The following is a 20,711-nucleotide window of genomic DNA, read 5'->3' as shown; positions in this document are numbered from 1 at the left end:
AACCCCTCCAGCGCTATTTTACTTTGTATTCTGTATTCAGAATGCTATTATTTTCCCTTATAACCATGTTATAAGGGGAAATAATAATGATCGGGTCCCCATCCCGATCGTCACCTAGCAACCGTGCGTGAAAATCGCACCGCATCCGCACTTGCTTGCGGATGCTTGCGATTTTCACGCAACCCCATTCATTTCTATGGGGCCTGCGTTACGTGAAAAACGCACAAAGAGGAGCATGCTGCGATTTTCACGCAACGCACAAGTGATGCGTGAAAATCGCCGCTCATGTGCACAGCCCCATAGAAATGAATGGGTCCGGATTCAGAGCGGGTGCAATGCGTTCACCTCACGCATCGCACCTGCGCGGAAATCTCGCTCGTGTGAAAGGGGCCTAAGGATATGCGAACAGAAAAAAGTTATTGCTCCAGGAAGGCAGGGAGTGAAAAACACAAAAATGGAAAATTGCCGGATTCTCGAAGGACTAATAAATGGCAATAGACCTGTAATGCCGCATGGCAGGGCCTGGAATCAGACTGCCCATTGTTGCCTTGCTGTACAGCGGTGTTTAATCCGCCATATGCACTGCCTACGATGCAGATATTTACGCCGCTTTCGGTGCCATTTTATTGCTCTAAACCATTCTAAATCCCGGTATTACAGGGTGCCGCACGGAGAGCCTGCACATATTATGAGGTTTCTGGTGTACGGTCTTAACAGGCCTGTCCTCATTATCTACAGGGAGGGGTATACAGATCAGCTTCAATACGTATGATATATATGGTGGTTTCCATAGAAACAAGCAGAGTGCCCTCTATAGCAGCAGAGTGAAAGGCTTCCTTTGCCTTTGTGTCCTTTTTAATCTTCGTGTTCTTCACTTCTACTTATTAGATTTTTATAACAAGCTGTAGGCAGCGGTGCCTGGAAATGGCTGTCCTGTACCCGGTAACACACATGTACGTATACACCCGGGTGGACTTTTTCATACATTATAACACACCCACCCCATTATAAAATAGCACATATGGTACTATGTGGAAAAACTGCTCATACATCCTTTTTTTTCTGTCATTGAATTAGGGCTCATTCAGACAGGTCAGCATCCGTTATGCAATTTTGCGGAATGGGTGCGGACCCTTTCATTTCAATAGGGCCGCAAAAGATGCGGACAGCACACTGTGTGATGTCTGCATCCGTAGTTCCGTTCAGTGCGCCTGCGCCGATGACGTCACCGAAAGAGAAGACGTTATCGGCACAGGCGCACTGAGGGAGTGCTGAGGAGGCGAGCCTCCTTATCTCAGAGCGCCTGCGCCAAATCAACACAGGCGCGCAAATTTTGAAATGCAGACAGGGCCAGTCGGAGGAGGAGATTGCGGCTGGCCCTGTCAATCAACAGGAGGAGGGAGCGGTTTTCTGCGGCTGCTACCAGCAAGTAGACGCCCTACTTGCTGGTAGACAGGTAATTAACATATTATAAAAGTACGTTTTTTGCTAAATCTACTGAACGAAAATTATTAATAACATAATGTATGGCAATATGACAGGATAGGGATTATAAGTACACACAAAAAAAAAAAAGAGTTTAGTGGGGTGACAGAAGCCCTTTAAGGAATGTCCGTCTTCTCCGTATATGCAGTTGGCTCTCTTCTGCTGCCCTCACTGCCTCCCTCCTATATAGGCCTAAAACTGACCATATACATATACTGTATATCAGGGATGCCCAACCTTGCGGCCCTGCAGCTGTTGCAAAACTACAACTCCCAGCAAGCCCTAATAGTTCCCTGCCTTCTCAATGGCGAGCGCTGACTGCCCGCTCTTAGGCTACTTTCACAATTGCATTGTTAATTCCGGTATTGAGATCCGGCAGAGGATCTCAATACCAGAATTAAACGGATCAATTTCGATTTTGCACATCCGGATGCATCTGTTCCTTTAGGATGCGGTTGTGTAAAATCAAAATGGAAAAAAACGGATCCTTCACTAAATACATTGAAAGTCAATGGGTGACAGATCCGGGTTTTTTAGGCTCCTAAAAAAACGAATCCGTCACCATTGATTGATTTACATTATTTTCAGTGCCAGATCCGTTTTTTTACGTATCGACGTCTGGACACAAAACCGCAGCTTGCAGCGGTTTTATGTCCAGTCACGAAACGGAACGCTGCCGGAACGGAAGACATGCTGATGCATCTTGAACTCTTTCCATTCAGAATGTATGAGGACTAAACGGAAATGTTTTTTTTTTTTTTCTGGTATTGAGATCCGTCAAAAACAACAACGCAAGTGTGAAAGTAGCCTTATGCATTTGCTGGCAGCTGGTTACCTAGTCAATTTGCCAGGGAACATACGCTGTCAGTGCTCAACGATGGCAGCAGGGCAATATATACACTGCTCAAAAAAATAAAGGGAACACAAAAATAATACATCCTAGATCGGAATTAATTAAATATTCTTCTGAAATACTTTGTTCTTTACATAGTTGAATGTGCTGACAACAAAATCACACAAAAATAAAAAAATGGAAATCAAATTTTTCAACCCATGGAGGTCTGGATTTGGAGTCACACTCAAAATTAAAGTGGAAAAACACACTACAGGCTGATCCAACTTTGATGTAATGTCCTTAAAACAAGTCAAAATGAGACTCAGTAGTGTGTGTGGCCTCCACGTGCCTGTATGACCTCCCTACAACGCCTGTGCATGCTCCTGATGAGGTGGCGGACGGTCTCCTGAGGGATCTCCTCCCAGACCTGGACTAAAGCATCTGCCAACTCCTGGACAGTATGTGGTGCAACGTGACGTTGGTGGATAGAGCGAGACATGATGTCCCAGATGTGCTCAATTGGATTCAGGTCTGGGGAACGGGCGGGCCAGTCCATAGCATCAATGCCTTCGTCTTGCAGGAACTGCTGACACACTCCAGCCACATGAGGTCTAGAATTGTCTTGCATTAGGAGGAACCCAGGGCCAACCGCACCAGCATATGGTCTCACAAGGGGTCTGAGGATCTCATCTCGGTACCTAATGGCAGTCAGGCTACCTCTGGCGAGCACATGGAGGGCTGTGCGGCCCTCCAAAGAAATGCCACCCCACACCATTACTGACCCAATGCCAAACCGGTCATGCTGGAGGATGTTGCAGGCAGCAGAACGTTCTCCACGGCATCTCCAGACTATGTCACGTCTGTCACATGTGCTCAGTGTGAACCTGCTTTCATCTTTGAAGAGCACAGGGCGCCAGTGGCGAATTTGCCAATCTTGGTGTTCTCTGGCAAATGCCAAACGTCCTGCACGGTGTTGGGCCCTCATATCACCCTCATGGAGTCTGTTTCTGACCGTTTGAGCAGACACATGCACATTTGTGGCCTGCTGGAGGTCATTTTGCAGGGCTCTGGCAGTGCTCCTCCTGTTCCTCCGTGCACAAAGGCGGAGGTAGCGGTCCTGCTGCTGGGTTGTTGCCCTCCTACGGCCTCCTCCACGTCTCCTGATGTACTGGCCTGTCTCCTGGTAGCGCCTCCATGCTCTGGACACTACGCTGACAGACACAGCAAACCTTCTTGCCACAGCTCGCATTGATGTGCCATCCTGGATAAGCTGCACTACCTGAGCCACTTGTGTGGGTTGTAGACTCTGTCTCATGCTAACACTAGAGAAAGCACCGCCAGCATTCAAAAGTGACCAAAACATCAGCCAGGAAGCATAGGAACTGAGAAGTGGTCTGTGGTCACCACCTGCAGAACCACTCCTTTATTGGGGGGTGTCTTGCTAATTGCCTATAATTTCCACCTGTTGTCTATCCCATTTGCACAACAGCATGTGAAATTGATTGTCACTCAGTGTTGCTTCCTAAGTGGACAGTTTGATTTCACAGAAGTGTGATTGACTTGGAGTTACATTGTGTTGTTTAAGTGTTCCCTTTATTTTTTTGAGCAGTGTATATACACATAGTGTTGGAGCTGGAGAATTTTAGTTACCCATGACCTATATCGATGGACTGGGCATCTCTCATTCTCTATTGTACAGTGTTATTTGAGCACATCATATTACTACGCACAGGAGCCCCCCCATTGTGTTAGCATGCACAGCAGTCCTGACAATGTATTTTGGTGCAGCACTGACAGCGGGGCAACAGGGGTAGTAGGGAAATAAAAAAATAGTATTCTTATCTGTAGTACCACTCATGTATTACTGCTGATAATAGTCCAGAATCGAAGTGACAGATTCCCTTTAAAAACTATTCTAAATTCCATAAAATTTAATTTTGTAATACACTTTTTTTTTCACATTTTACCTACATAAGAGGCACCTGAACATGACATGTCAGCGGTGTACGTATTCTACAGTGGGGCTGCAGTAAGCCATGTTCAGGCAGGAGCACACATTGCTGCTCCTGCCTGTGCCAGCTCTGCTCTGATAGAGCCTGGCATAACATATCACTGCTCCTGCCTGTGCCAGCTCCTCTCTGATACAGCCTGGCATAACATGTCACTGCTCCTGCCTGTGCCAGCTCTGCTCTTATACAGCCTGGCATAACACATTGCTGCTCCTGCCTGTGCCAGCTCCACTCTGATAGAGCCTGGCATAACACATCGCTGCTCCTGCCTGTGCTAACTCAACTCTCTTAGAGTGTGGCATAACACATTGCTGTTCTTGCCTGTACCAGCACTGCTCTGATGGAGCCTGGCATACCACATCCCATGTACTGGGTCAGGTTTTAGAGGAGCGGGCACTGGCAGGAACAGCAATGGAATATGCAGAGCTCCTGCCTGCGCCCGCTCCGCTGGAAGCTCTGCATAGTGCATATCACCTGTACTGATATGCAGAGCTCTTAGCGGGCAGATTGGAGCGCGGGCAGGATCCGGAATATTGAAGTGTGACAAATGTACAGCAATAGAAGAAATTGGGCAGGGGGTGGATACTTTTTCACAGCACTGCCGGGGTCTGTTGCACTTCATATTGATGCACATCAGGTCTGACGTGTGAATCTCTATCGCTCTTTCAGACGCATTATTATATGCTGAGCTGGAAATAGCCTCCCAGCTGCCACAATAAAACGCCATTTCATTTTCTACCGTCCCCTGACAGCCAGACATCCTATTACAGTTACCATACTGTATGGCTCCAGCTGCCTCCGCCAACCTTGTTATTATCGGTAATTACTCCACGCAGGCCGCTGCATCACGCATGAGAAGAGCCTGATCTGTATTCGCTCACAAGGACCTCTTCACAGCACGGATTTATTATCCGATGTGCGGGAGATGGAGCCGGGGTCCTCGGTTTTACGGAAACTGCGTGATAAGAGCCCGTGTTCATCAGCGACTTATCCTCTGCGGAAAGGCCAGTTGACACGGACAGATAGGATTTTATGGTTGCTGAATTTCACACTTCTCACCATATTGTAATGGATACAGCTATTTCTTCTACTAATCTTCTGAGGACATCTGTACCTAGGACACTGGCTGACTCTGTGTTGGCCCTGTATTCATATATGCAAATGAGTCTCTAGGAGCAACGGGGGCGTTGCTGTTATACCTATTGGCTTTGCTCTCTCTGCAACTCCCGCTCCCTCTCCACTTTGATTGACAGGTACAGGCGTGATGGCGTTTTCATTGCCTGGCCCTGTCAAACAAAGTGCAGAGGGCGGAGCAGCTGCAAAGAGAGCAGAGCTTCTGGGAGTAATGAATACGCCCCCATTGCTCCTAGAGGCTCATTTGCATGTATTAAAACATTCTTTTTCTCAGTAATCCGGGCACATCTGATCATGGGACCAACATAGATGCCTTCAGCTGCCAAGTGCACATGTAACGGGTCGGTACAGATGTTCTTTAAAGGGGCATCCTCCTGTTAGAAGTGAAGGTCCAGTTAGGACTTCTACATGTACTTCTACATTGGAGATTTTCTGGCACAGAACTTGTCGAATTGCACTATTAGAATTTGAGCGGACCTATCACGTCTCCAGACATGTCTGTTTTAATAAATTATTGTATTCTCCATAATCTAACAAATCCTGAGCATATTTGGGGGTTCTTACACAGTCTGATAGTATTCAGTCAGTGGTGGCGCTATCAGACTGTGTATGGGTACACCCCGGTGAAAAGGAGAATGTTAAAACCCAGTTGTCAGTTCATTCCTAAATTTCTAGGAGGACTAACAGGTGAATGGTACAATGCAGAGTTCTAAGCAGATGTGATTCAGAAATCTAGTTTCAAAAGAATACAAGTATTTTCTAAAATAGCTGGGTCTGGAGAGGTGACAGATCCTCTTAGGCCTCTTTCACACGGGCGTTGCGGGAAAATGTGCGGGTGCGTTGCGGGAACACCCGCGATTTTTCCGCGCAAGTGTAAAACATTGTAATGCGTTTTGCACTCGCGTGAGAAAAATCGCGCGTGTTTGGTACCCAAACCCGAACTTCTTCACAGAAGTTCGGGCTTGGGATCGGTGTTCTGTAGATTGTATTATTTTCCCTTATAACATGGTTATAAGGGAAAATAATAGCATTCTGAATACAGAATGCATAGTAAAACAGCGCTGGAGGGGTTAAAAAATAAATAAAAAATCATTTAACTCACCTTAATCCACTTGATCGCGTAGCCCGGCATCTCCTTGTGTCTCCTTTGTTGAAGGACCTGTGGTGACGTCACTCCGGTCATCACATGGTACGTCACATGATCTTTTACCATGGTGAATCACCATGGTAAAAGATCATGTGACGTACCATGTGATGACCGGAGTGACGTCATCCCAGGTCCTTGAACTATAGTTAATGCTCACCACAGGTCCTATACAGTAAAAGAGACAGACGGAGATGCCGGCTACGCGAGCAAGTGGACTAAGGTGAGTTAAATGATTTTATTTTATTTTTTTAACCCCTCCAGCGCTGTTTTACTATGCATTCTGTATTCAGAATGCTATTATTTTCCCTTATAACCATGTTATAAGGGAAAATAATAATGATCGGGTCTCCATCCCGATCGTCTCCTAGCAACCATGCGTGAAAATCGCACCGCATCCGCACTTGCTTGCGGATGCTTGCGATTTTCACGCAACCCCATTCATTTCTATGGGGCCTGCGTTACGTGAAAAACGCACAAAGAGGAGCATGCTGCGATTTTCACGCAACGCAAAAGTGATGCGTGAAAATCACCGCTCGTGTGCACAGCCCCATAGAAATGAATGGGTCAGTATTCAGTGCGGGTGCAATGCGTTCACCTCCCGCATCGCATCCGCGCGGAATACTCGCTCGTGTGAAAGGGGCCTTAGGGTAAGGAATTCTGTGTTAGGTTTGGATGTTTAAAGGGGTCTTCCAGGACTTATGGTCACACATTGCTAACCTGTATAATGAGAAGTACTTTTTTAAAGGGCCTGTAACCTCTCCTGACTTGTCTGGCTGATTTGCATCCCCATGGTTTAACAATTCTGGAGCATCATGAATCCCTGATGTACCATTCCTTTGTTATGCCTACTAGCAGTTTGCAGTAAAGGTCCAGAGGGGTGTTACCAGTTAGGGGTGTATCCCTGCACACTAAGGGGGTCATTTGTCATTTGCGATAGTTTTTGTGTCAGTTTTTAGTCTCTTTGCTTTTGTGAGCCTGCACCAAATTTATGAAATGGCACAAATAATATATTTGGTGTGCTTGTATTGTGGTTTACATGTATATATGCAAAAGTGGCCAACATTTGGCCATAGGTCGCAACATTTGCAAAAGTCACACATAATAAATGAGCCGTATTCTGATTTCACTTTTAGCCCTTTTACATAGACCTCTGTGAAAAGGGACAAGGAAAACCAAACATCGCAGAAAGCGTTTGCAATTGCCATCACTTGCGTCTTTTAAGCCACAAAACTGACCTATCAGATTTGATAAATGTCCCCCTAAGATTCCAGAAAATTTTTTTTTTTTTTCTGTAGATGGATATTAATAGAGGTAATTGTCCTGGGTTTATAAATATCTGAATTATACAGCCATTAATTACGATATAGGAAGCTGGACTTGTTCCCGGTCTGTATCCTAAAGGAGATGCTGCGGTTCTGAATAATGAGTCATGGCAAGCTCCGTCAGATATCGCGCTTCCTCTAGTGGAAGTTCAGGGTAATCAGTGCCGAGTTTGATTTCCTTCCTTGTTCCTTTCCTTATTGCATTACACTCTTTAAAATTTGATTCCATGTTCTGTAGTAGATCTGAGTTTGGTTTAGTAGAACCGTAGGGGCCCAAGAGTTACATCTGTAATAATGATGGCAACTTACCGTAGGAGGTGAAGAAAAATTCAGTTTCCCTAAAAGAATGAAAGCTGAATAAAAAAAAAAAAATATATATATATATATATATATATATATATGTTGGTAAGGCTGAGGTTCAGCCTGCATTTGTGGGAGGGGCTTGAGCCTATTTAAACCCCCACTTACCTCATCACAGTGGGCGTTCCGGTTCTTGGTTATTCACTGGCTAGTGTTCGTGTGTTCCTGGTACCTACGGTCGCCTCTTGCAGAGTTCGTGTCTCCTGGTGGTAAGTGGGGGGGGGGGGGGGGGGCTCTTTCGCAGGGCAAGGACTGCGGCGGTCTGGCACCCTCCCTCCACCTCATGCTGCCGTGCGTTCCAGCGTGGAGCGCACGGGCTTCCAGGTCCCCTCTTCCTCCGCTCGTCTCCCTGTGTTTCCTGGCGGTATGGCGTCAGGAAGCGCACCCGGCAGCCGGCCGGCTCATCATGCCGGTAAAAGGGGGGGGAGGTTTCCCTGGTCTGGCCGGCTCACCTCGTTCCCGGCACGGCGCAAGAAGGCGTGCGTTCCAGGGTGGAACGCACGCACTTCCTGGTTCCGGTCCCCGCCGCTCCGCTTGCTTCCGGCGGCGGCAGGGATGAAACGACGCCGGCCAACAGCTACCCGATCATCGGGGAGGGGGAGGGGGGGGGGGGTTGGGTTCCTGTACGAGGCTGCACCTCGGTGCGGCATGGAAGCCGGTGCACATAGGCGTGCGTTCCAGCCTGGAACGCACTCCTCTTCCGGCGCTTCAGTGACGTCACCCGCCCCCTGCCCGGTCTCCCTGGCTGCAATGTCGGCTTGCGTTCCACGCGGGGCGCGGGCTCACGGGCAGCCAGGCCGGACGGGGGGGATGGGGGGGAAGTAAGGAGGTAAGTAGTAAAATGAAGAATTCATAAATAATGAAATAAGTAATTGGTGTAAAGTGGGTGCGGTAAACCGCCGCATAGTCTGAAAAAAAAAAAAAAAAAAAAAAAAAGAGGGTAATGAAAATAAGTACGTTTGAAAAAACCCGCCATATAGTCCGCATAGAAAAAAAAAAAAAAAAAAAAAAAGAGGGTAATGAAAATAAGTACGTTTTGTAAAAACCCGCCATATAGTCCGCATAGACTTGAAAAAAAAACAAAAAAAAAAAAACATTAATATATAAGTATTTGCGGCACAAACCCGCCATATAGTCGACACCGACTAACCCCCTTTTAATTAAAAAAAAAAAATAAAAAAAAAAAAATAAATAAAAAATTTATTTTCCCTGTTTGGACAAGGATAGGTGTCCCACGTAGGACCGATCTGGCTCCACCCCACCTCGGGCACCTGGTTACGGCCAGGGTGTCTGGTCTTCCTGGTTTCGCCCAGGCCGCCGGGTTTTGTCTGGTTGCCAAGTCATTGTCGGCCGGTCACAGTCGGGTGTCCGGTCGCGGTTGGGGGCACCTCCTCCTTCCCTGGTACGCCCGGGGCTCGGTTCACTCCTGGTACGCCCAGGTCTTCATGTTTTTTCTTGTCTATCACACGGGTTCACGCACCTGTCCTTCGGCTTTCAAGTCTTCCAAAGGGGCCGTCCTCGGCTTCTCCCCGGGTCATTCTTGCTTTCCGTAACTCCTAGGTTTATGACTTACCACTGCCCTTCGCGGGCCGCTGCTACGCGCAGCCTCTATTTCATGGCTACGCGCCTTCTCTCCTGTCAAACCGCCTGGTACGCTCAGGCGGCTCTCTTTTCGGTCAGGTGTTCGATCCGATGCGCTCGGATGGTCACTTGGCCTTAGGGTGAGCCCCAGCCTGGCCAGTTCGCCTGGTTCCGCAGGTTGGTGGGCACCCGTGTCCTCTGCACTTTCAAATGTTTTTTTGCCTGTGCTTTATTTACAGAAGTTTGTTCCCAGTTCTCCGTTCCTTTCGGTCCTGTTCAGGTAAGTTCGCACGGGCACCACCTCGGTCCCAGTCAAGTCATAACCACGCGTTAATTGTCTTCGTCTGTTCGGTTAGGCCAGGTTCGACTGAGCCGTCTCGTGAATTCCGTTACCGGTACGTGTCTCTCTGTCGTGCACCAATCCAAATTCCAGTACATCGTCACCCTCGTTTTTTTTTTTCCCTTTTATTTTGTTATGCCTTGTATTTTTGTTTAGCTGCTCTGCCATGTCTCGGGCCTCGGACATGGAGGACGGCCTTTCCATCTCCGGCTCAATCGTGTCAAGCCAAGCGGGTCCCTCATCCCTTCGGAGTTGGACCATCCCAAAACTGTTGGCCGAGTTGAACCGAAGAGGCATTCCACATCCGGCCACCGCAAGAAAGGCAGAGCTATACAAACTGCTCATGACCAGCCCCAGCACCACAACAGTGCAGCCAGAGGCGTCGGCCATCCATTTGTCCCTGGTGCAGCTACAGGCGACCCTGAATTCCTTGGTGGCGGATGTGCGGGCAAGGGTTTCGGAGCTCGAATCCCGGCCACCGGTTGTACCGCCGGCTCCCGTTCCGCTGATGACTCCCTCTACATCAGGCTGGCTGGCTTCAGGTACGCCAAGACCCATTCCACATGTGTCCCCCTCTCACTTCATTCCTGATAACCTTAAGAGAGACATCCTGGCAGGGAAAGATGTCAATCTGGCATCAATCCTCATTGCCGCTCAAGATGTTCCCGAGAACCGGGTCATCAACTGTGGCGATGTGTCGGTGGTCCTTCGGGCCAAGGATTCGCGGCTCAACCGCAAGTTGTCCATTCCGGAATTTGTCCTGGCCTTCAGCCTCTTCAGGGACATCGTCTGCACCGCACAGCCGGAGAGAAGAGAGGAGCTTGACAGCTATTTGTACCTGGTCACTGACCTAGGGCACAAGTATGGTGGGTCGGCCTTCTATGACTACCACCGTTCCTTTGCAGCTAAGGCGGCGGCAGCTCTGGCCCAGTTCCAGTATGTCACCAGCTGGTCCTTGATTGACACCGAGCTCTTCTGCCGTCACTTCGCTGGCCTCAGGGCTCCCAACTGTGCGGCGTGTCAGTCGATTTTCCACTCCTCAGAGTGGTGCCCCAATGCTGCGCACCCGCCTCAGGACAGGGCTATCCCGGGGACCTCCGGATCATTTCCGTCCAACCCCTCCACAGATAAGCTCGGCAGACCTATTGTCTACCTGGGGAAGAGCCAGGTCTGTAATAACTTTAATTCAGGGGGGTGCTCATATGCCAGCTGCAGGTCACTCCACGTCTGCTCCATGTGCTTCAGGGCCCACCCACGGTCCGCCTGCCCAAAGAAATCTTCCAAAGGTTCCTGACTAGCGGACATCAACGTGGACCTCTTGGCGGCACTCCTTCACGATCACCACGATCAAGACTTCGTGGCGTTCCTGTTGGCAGGCTTCCGCCAGGGGTTCCACACAGGGCTCATCACCCTGCCGCAGGTGCCCTGGCAGGGCAGGAATCTGCTGTCCGCCACCCTGGACCCTCCAGCAACTAGCGAGTTGCTCCAGTCGGAAGTTTCCAAGGGGTTCCTCATAGGCCCGTTCCCATGCATCCCGTTTTCCTCATGGCGCATTAACCCCATCGGCTTAGTGGCAAAAAAGAACACTAATAAAAAAAGATTAATTTATGATCTGTCCGCCCCTCATGTGTCCGGTATTCCAAGCCTTAATTCTCTGATTCCCTCAGAGGAATTTTCCATGCGTTATTCCTCGGTGGACGACGCCATCCAGGCCATCCTGTCACATGGTAGGGGCGCTTGGCTGGCAAAGGTTGACATTGCGGATGCATTTAAACTCCTGCCCATCCTGCCGCAGTTATGGCAATTCTACGGCATTGAGTGGGCCGGCCAGTATTTTTTCGCCAACAGGCTCACGTTTGGATCCAAGAGTAGCCCGTGGTTATTCGACCAGCTGGCCAAGGCGCTGCATTGGATCCTGATCCGTCACGGAGGCCTCCGGTCGGTCATCCACTACCTCGACGATTTTCTGGTTGTCGAGGATCCGCAGGGCGGGTCCAGCATACTCACCATCCTCCTCGGATTGTTCGCCAGTCTGGCTGTTCCGATCGCGGAGTCAAAGACTGAGGGTCCTGCCACGAGGGTCTCATTCTTGGGCATCGTCCTGGATTCGGTTCTGTTGCAAGCCAGCCTACCGGAGGAGAAACTCACTCAGTGTCGGGAGGTCATTTCCCATGCGGCAGCCACGGGATGCCTCACTAGAGTCGAGTTGCAGTCTCTTCTGGGGCGGCTCAACTTTGCCTCCAGGATTATGCCCCAGGGAAGAACCTTTGTGTCAAGGCTGCTCCAGCTTCTTCCCTCAGCACCCGAACAGGACAGCATCATCCGTTTGGACGGCCAGGCCATGGCAGACCTGGCCATGTGGGAGTTGTTCCTGTCCCGATGGAACGGCGTCTCCTTTTTTGTGTCACCTTGGTCTTCCTCCTGCCCGACCGTTTTTTCAGACGCAGCTGCATCTTGCGGCTACGCTGCCATTTGGGGTTCCCAGTGGCTAGCGGATCGTTGGCCCAGTACCATCTTGGAGGAGGCTGAATCCATCCGCACCTCCTCTCTGTTGGAATTATACCCCATCGTGGCAGCTGCTCAGGCATGGGGCCACCTCTGGGCTAACTTGCCGGTGATGTTTGTGACAGATAACCAGGCCTTGGTCGACATCTTGGCCAAGGGCAGGGCCAAAACCCCAAGATCATGGCGCTGTTGCGCCAGCTGGTTTGGCTGGCCCTGTCACATAACTTCCATGTGCATTGTAGCCACATCCCGGGGGAGAGGAATGTGGCAGCCGACGCACTGTCTAGGTTTAATTTTGAACTCTTCTTCCAGGTCATGCCGGAGGCCGAGCCACGCAGATATCCCACCCCGCCTTTCAGTTCCCTGTCAATGGACTAGGCTTGCTCGTCTCGTCAGCAAGGGACCTGGCGCAGCAGTCCCTTGCCCCAAACACGGCCAGGAACTACCTTTCAGGCCTGAAAACCTTCCAGGAGTTTTCACGTCTGCACCCGCAGGCGGGCCTGGCGGACATTCCTTACATCATGGCCTTCATCGCCCATTGCCACCACCAGTTACACCTCTCCTACAACACCATTAAGTTGTACCTAGCAGGCGTCCAACACCACACCATGCTCCGCAACCCAGGGGGCGGGTCCATTTTTTCTGCGCATGCAGTCAGGACCACCTTACGAGGGGTCCAGAAGAGTGGGTCCAATCCCTCGTCCCGCAGGCAGGGCGTCACGGGAGAGATGTTCCGGAAATTATCTTCAGCCCTGGATGGTGCTCCTTTTGGGCCCTTTTCCAGCTTAATCATCAAAGCTGCCATGTACTTAGCTTTTTACGGCTTCCTTAGGCCAGGCGAGTTCACGTGCAGCACGGCGGGACGGTGCAGCCTGCACCGAGAGCAGCTGGTGAGGGTGGTTGACCATTACGCGCTGAAGATAATTATCTCCAAAACCAGTCAAACTGGCCCCCCGGTGGAGGTCCAGTTTTTTCCCACTAGTAATGAATGGTGCCCGTTACAGGTATTTGACCAGCTCATCCTCGCCCTCCGGGATGCGCCACCTCACAGCCCTCTGCTACCCCATCTGAAGGGAGCTCTCACCACGGCGCAATTCATCAGCCACATCCGCACGGTGGCTGCTGGCTTAGGGTTTGACTCAGGAGCAATATCCGGTCATTCCTTCCGCATTGGGGCAGCCTCCGCGGCTTCCCGGCAGGGGGTCCCCGCCCACGTCATCCGAAAGATGGGGAGATGGCGTTCGTCTTGCTTCACCAGATACATACCTAACCCGCAGGTGGAGATTTCGCAGGCATTTCGGTCTTTGGTGTTATAAGGTAATAAAGTCTTACACCTTAACTATTTTGTTGTCATTTTGCCCCCTTTTAGGCTACTCTCATACCCGGCTCCAGGCACACCTCAGCCGGTTAGGTTCCAGGCAGGCACGCTGCCCAAGTTTCGTATTTAGCCTTGACCACAAGTTGGTAAGGCTGAGGTTCAGCCTGCATTTGTGGGAGGGGCTTGAGCCTATTTAAACCCCCACTTACCTCATCACAGTGGGCATTCCGGTTCTTGGTCCCACCCACCCATTCCCTTCATTTCAAGGGTCCTCCTTAGGGTAGCCCCCTTTTAGGCTACTCTCATACCCGGCTCCAGGCACACCTCAGCCGGTTAGGTTCCAGGCAGGCACGCTGCCCAAGTTTCGTATTTAGCCTTGACCACAAATATATATATATATATATATATATATATATATATATATATATATATATATATTTTATGTAGTTGTTACAGGGTTTATCCATGGGAGCCCTTTTTGTTTTTTACTTGTATAACCTGTCATGCATAAAAATGATAAAAGGAGTGGTGGGGATCAAACCTCTAGGACCCCCACTGTTGCAAATAAAGATGTCTCACGTGCACAGTACTCTGTGTCTCTAAGGTTAGGATCCGGCAGGAGAACTATGCACCTAGTAGATGTTGTCTTTTAGGTCATGCAAAACTCCTCTGAGAAAAAGGTATGCAAATTGTCTCTTTCCAGAAAGAAAAGAAAGCTGATCCTCTAATGCCACCAGATGTAAGGTAGCTCTCCTGCAAGTCAATGTTCAACCATTTAAACAAGCCTTAAGACATAAATTAAGATTATAGCTAAACCAGTATCTCATCTGCAGACAGTTGTTTTGGAATGATTGTCCCTCATCAGTGCGGAAAAGAGACAACTGGCGTAGCTGGATGGGAGACTTTTGTCAGGATCCAGGGTGTACTATTTCTCCTTACAAATAGCATCTAATAGGTGTAAGTTAAGCCAGTTCTCTCTGCTGTGCACTGATGAGGAGCAATCACCCCAAAACAACTCTCTGCAGATGAGGTACTGGTTTAGCTATAATCCTAAACTGTCTCAAGGCCTGTTGAAAATGGATTTATAGGATAACTGCCTTAAATCTAGTGACATTGGAGGCTCACCTTTATTTTCATTTTGGAAATAGAACTGATTTGCATATCTAAGGCTAGGTTCGCATCACATTTGTTATGTATGTTTAGTCTGTTCGCCAGGAAAGCCAACATACAGGCTAAACGTGCCTATAGGATTAAAGGGGTTCTGCAGTTCTTTTAAACTGATGATCTAACCTCTGGATAGATCATCAGCATCTGATCGGTGGGGGTCCGACACAAGGGACCCTCGCCGATCAGCTGTTTGAGAAGGTAGCGGTGCTGGCAGTAGTGCCGTGGCCTTCTCGCTGTTTACCGCAGGCCCAGTGACATCATGACTAGCATCACTGGACTGGGCGGGGCTAAGCTCTGTTCACTTGAATGGAGCTTAGCCCCGCCCAGGCCATTGATGCTAGTCGTGATGTCACTGGGCCTGCGGTAAACAGTGAGGAGGCTGCGGCGCTACTGCCAGCTCTGCTGCTTTCTCAAACAGCTGATCGGTGGGGGTCCCGGGTGTCGGACCCCCGCCGATCAGATGCTGATGATCTATCCAGAGGATAGATCATCAGTTGAAAAGAACTGCAGAACCCCTTTAAATTAGGTTGACAGAGGCCAGAAGAACGTCCTTGTGGCATCTATCTGACCGGTATATCTCAGTAGTCTACGCTATTCCGTTCAACTGCATTCAGTAAAAATTGTATGAACGGTACATTACAATGGGACACTGTGGGTGGCAGATGCTGCTGTATGACATCCATCATAGGACTACTGTACTTTTACTTGACGTTCGGGCTCTTGACTGCATTCATATTGTGTCTCTAGCCTCCACCAGCTCCATGAGTGTGAAAAAGAAATCTTGTGTCTCTTCCTGATGCCTTCCGTCTCTGGTAGTTGAATTTGACATCTATATCTTTCTTCTGCAGTATGAATTCAAAGCAAAGAACATCAAGAAGAAGAAAGTCAACCTATTGGTGTCTGTAGATGGGGTGAAAGTGGTCCTAAAGAAGAAAAAGAAGGTGACAGACGTGTTTTCTGTATGTTCCTTACAGTTCTCTTGAGTTATGGAAGCGAGGAGGTTCTTTGCCTTTTTACTTTATGCTTTTTATGTTTTCCTTTTCCAGCTGTGCATTTCAAGGTCATAACTTTTTTTTTTTTTTAGTTTTCTGTTGACATAGGCATATTTTGTGGGACTAAATAGTAACATTTTAGGGTGCCTCTAATGCATTGTATAACTTTTATTGATATTTTTTTTGTGGGAGGGGGTGACCGTTAAAAAACCCCCCAAAGAACAGGGCATTCACCTTGCAGCATAAGGGTGTATTCAAAGGGCTGTGTCCGTTTTGCAAACCACAGTGCAGAGCCATTGACTTTAAGGGATCAGCGATCCGCAAAATGTGGTCAAAGATAGGACATGTCCTATCTTTGGCTGTGCGGAGGGACAGACCTGGAAGCGCAGACCAACGGATCCAAGTGAGGGCTTGTTTTTAGCGCACCAAGTTGTAGTTTTCAGTGGTGCCATTTTGTGGTACATACAGCTATCGCTGCACCCCTGCTTCATTCAATAAGCAGCATTCTGTACACGGGGAGACCTACAGAGGATCAAGGAAGGTGGAAATGGGTGGAGAGAGCAGTGGTCTGATCTAATCCTGTAGTACAGAGGAAGTCGGCCACGCAGGGGAGACTGACATCCTGACTGGTAGTCAGACCGGGGATCACATGACCTAGGTGCAACGTGTATGGATGGAACCGAGCTGAGATGAAACAAATGACACAGCTAGAACATGGACCCGTGGCTGAGCAGAATGGGGCAGATTTACTAATAGTGTCGCACTTTACACTGTGTAAGAATACGGATCACAGTCTTAATATTAGACAAATGTAATATTCTGACACATGGACCTATTATTTATATCTGCATTGTGGACGCTGGCTCTCCGTTCTGGGCCCTGTATTCGGCATATATGCTGGCTTTCGAATGGACAAAAAATACTACACGCAGCATTTTTTGTCCGGCCGAAAGCGGGCGGATTCCATTATAGTAAATAGGGATCCAGCGATGCACAGTGGTATCCAGTAATGCCTGATACAGTGAATTCTGGTAGTCTGTTCCACCGCCAGAACATGCTGCCGGAGTTGAAAACACAGATGTGAACGCGGCCTTAGACGTTCCCTGCAGCCCTGCTCATTATCGAAACAGTCTCGCTACAATAATGGCTGCAGCAAAATGCTGAAGTGAGGGAACCGCTATTAAACGCTGCTTGCAGGGTTTTGCTGTCCGCTTGACGAAACTGAGCCAAACAGATCCGTTCTGACACACAATGTAAGTCAACGGGGACGGATCTGGCACAATCGAAAACTGATCTGTCCTCCATTGACTTTCAATGGTGTTCATGACGGATCCGTTTTGCTATGTTAAAGATAATACAAACGGATCCGTTCTGAACGGCCCCATACAATACAAAGATATGCAGTAGCAGTAGAATAATATATGTGTTAAATGTACACATTTTCTACAATGGAACCCTATGGGTTCTATACCTTTTTGTTACTTATGATCTGTCCTTTGGATAGATCATCTGCATCTGATCGGGTGTGCCCGCAGCGAGAAAGCTGCAGCGCTACTGCCTTCTCAAATCGGCAGGGACCCCGGTGTCGGACCCCGACTGATCAGATGCTGATGATCTATCCAGAGGATGAGAGCATCAGTAAGAAAATGGTATAAAGCCTCTTATTAGGGGTTTGCTAGTGACATGCGTGTATACATTCATGCAATATAAGCACACCGTGTGATGTCCGCATCCATATGTCCATGCTGCAGTCTTATACTTTTCCGTTTTGCGGACAAGGATAGGACATTTCTATAGAAGGGGGAAAAAGAAAATGGCGGCATGCACATCCATGTTTTGTGTAGCTGCGGTATGTGGACTGCAGAACACATATGGTCGTGTGCATGAGGCCTTAATCCAGGGAGGCTCAACCTGCGGCCCTCCAGCTGTTGCAAAACTACAACTCCCAGCATGCCCTAATAGCTGTAGGCTGTCCAGGCATGCTGGGAGTTGTAGTTTTGCAACAGCTGGAGGGCCGCAGGTTGAGCATCACTGCGGATGTATGTGGTGAGTTTACCCATAAAAAACAGTGTACGGAGGTTGTGGGTGTAAGTGACCCGAGGCTGAACTAGGTGGCCATGTGTTGTATATCAGCATTACTGACTAACCATGTCTTCTTACAGAAGAAGGAGTGGGACTGGGATCAAAGCAAGATGTTGGTCATGCAAGATCCTATCTACAGGTTGGTGCCTGCAACACATACGTGAAATGAATCCTGCTTTGGCTCAGGAAAAAACATGCGATTAGTAATTGGTGCCAGATGGGTTTAGCCAATGACAGTAATTTATGTGACTTGTACCAGGACTCCATTGGGTGCATCCATTAACTACAAGAGATCCTAGGTCGTCCAGCTGAGGAATTCTGTTCTGCTTTCTTCATGGGAAGGGGAATGGTCCTCTGATAAAAATAAAAAAAAGTGATTACTCCTGTATTGTGGACGTGATTTGTGTTGGCATACTGCTTTATTGCATTTCATGGAGGAGTTGTACCTAGCCGTCTTTTATCCAGGAGGGGGGATATTGATTTTCCAGGAGGGGGGGTTATTGACTTTTGCTTTCCTTTTTACTTATGGAAGCAGAGCCACGGCAGGCTCCTAAAATGGCTAGCCATTGCTGTGGACTTGTTTTAGCCCATGGGGACAATGCCCTACAGGCCGCTGTAGATCTGCAGACAGATGAATGTGCAAGTCTTAAAGAGTATAGTTTGCATTTTTTCCATAAATCAGTAGTACAAATGAACATAAGAAACTTTGTAATATATATTATAACAGAGGAATCCTTATGCATCCACTCATCATCCTCTGATCGCTCACACTGAAGTCACTAGTGATAAAATCCGTACACAGGAGTCCTACACTGAGAGATCAGGTTATAGTTGCAGCCCATAGAAGTCTATGAAGAGAGAAGGAGGCAGCAGTTGCAGAGAACGGGCAATTGGAGATGGAGCCTAAAAATAGTACATGAGGAATAACACTATATATAGCCATTATACGACTTGTATCCTCCTTGTTCACAAAACGCATGCCAGCTTATTCAGAAAATTACGCTGAATCAATAGGTACGTACACAATAGGGTCTTCCAGGACTTATCCTCATAATTGTTCATCAATATCAGATTGGTGGAGGTCTGACTTCCAGCACCCCTGCTTGGATGGGCACTATGGCCTCTTCATACTATACCAAGCACAGCGCCGTACATTACATAGAGGCTGTGCTTGATATTGCAGCTCAGTTCCATTCACCACAGAAAGACTATGGGACAGATTTATCATTACACTTACATCTTACTCCACTTTTACATATGTCCAAAGTCACTTTTGGCTAAGTCAGATTTATTAATGGTCCTTTTAATACTGTGATAAATGTGGTTTGACGGTAGCAGTTTATCCTTCAGTAAACGGCTTTAAAAAAGTTGCACGTCTTTACCAAAAAGTCGCATGTCCTATTAAAAAGTCGCAAAGGTGAGCATGGTCCTCACTGGAGTGAAATTGCGCAATTTTTTGCAACATTTAAATTTTTTGCAATAGTAAATCTGTCTAGAGATTCATTTACATAAGAAAACACGCCACTTTTAGAAAACTGGCAAGCATAGCGCAGAGCCAATAAAAGTCGCAAATTTTTGCGCAGTTTTATCGATTGCGCAAAATTTTTCTACTTTTTCACTCCATTATTTTGACTTGAGCTAATGATCAATCTGGCCCTATGGCCCTGATTTATCATACCTTCATACCTGTCATCAAAAAGTCGCAAAATGGGGCTTTTGAGACTTTTTTGCACTCTCTTGCGCATAATTTATATGATTGCACAAAAATTTGTGAATTTTTACACTTTTGCGACTTTTTGCATGTGTACACCACTCACTCCAGTTTTGTAAAGCCTCATGCACACGTCGTGAAACACGGACCGTGTGATACCGGCCTGGATTTCTTCTGAGTGCAGGAGCGCACGGCGTCATTGTTTGCTATGACGCTGTGCGCTTCCTGCTGCCGGCGCAGTACAGTAATACACTGGTATGATCTATGTCAGTGCACTACTGTACTGCGGCGGCAGCAGGAAGAGCACGGCATCATGGCAAACAATGACGCCGTGCGCTCCTGCACTCAGAAGAAATCCAGGCCAGTATCACACGGTCCGGGTTTCACGGACGTGTGCATGAGGCTTTGATATGGGTGGAAAAGTGGACGTGGTGAGCTATGTTAATGAGTTTAACTCCTGATTTATCAATGAGACTTTTTTTTTAAAGTCACAAATAAGTCGCAATCTCACTCCAGGAGGAGGTGGAGTAGGAAAATTGGAGTAGCTTCTCTAGACAGAAGTGTTAGGTTTAAGGACAAGCCAAATTTATCGAACAACCTGCACCATGTGGCACAAAGTACTCCAACACAGACTGAAGCAAAACTGACTTCAAATATTCTCCTAATGATAAATTCCCCCCTAAGTGACCCATGAACGTGACATCACAGGCCCGTAGAAGACCC

At 48.1% G+C, this 20,711-nt stretch overlaps 1 protein-coding gene across 3 annotated transcripts in view; it reads left to right on the top strand.

Moving 5' to 3' along the window:
- LOC120978744 (carboxyl-terminal PDZ ligand of neuronal nitric oxide synthase protein-like) overlaps window positions 1–20,711 on the top strand; it is a 106,026-nt gene that overhangs the window by 36,624 nt on the left and 48,691 nt on the right. For 2 of the 3 annotated variants that reach the window (XM_040407060.1, XM_040407061.1), the window contains exons 3-4: window positions 16,052–16,144; window positions 18,358–18,416. In XM_040407060.1, coding sequence (XP_040262994.1) covers window positions 16,052–16,144; window positions 18,358–18,416 — 152 coding nt within the window. Of the gene's footprint in view, window positions 1–16,051; window positions 16,163–18,357; window positions 18,417–20,711 lie in introns of all 3 variants that reach the window. The other variant, XM_040407059.1, reaches the window with a different exon arrangement.

This window comes from Bufo bufo, chromosome 9 (genome assembly GCF_905171765.1).
Source record: "Bufo bufo chromosome 9, aBufBuf1.1, whole genome shotgun sequence".
Lineage (NCBI taxonomy): Eukaryota > Metazoa > Chordata > Amphibia > Anura > Bufonidae > Bufo > Bufo bufo.
This window is presented reverse-complemented; position numbering and strand designations above follow the sequence as displayed.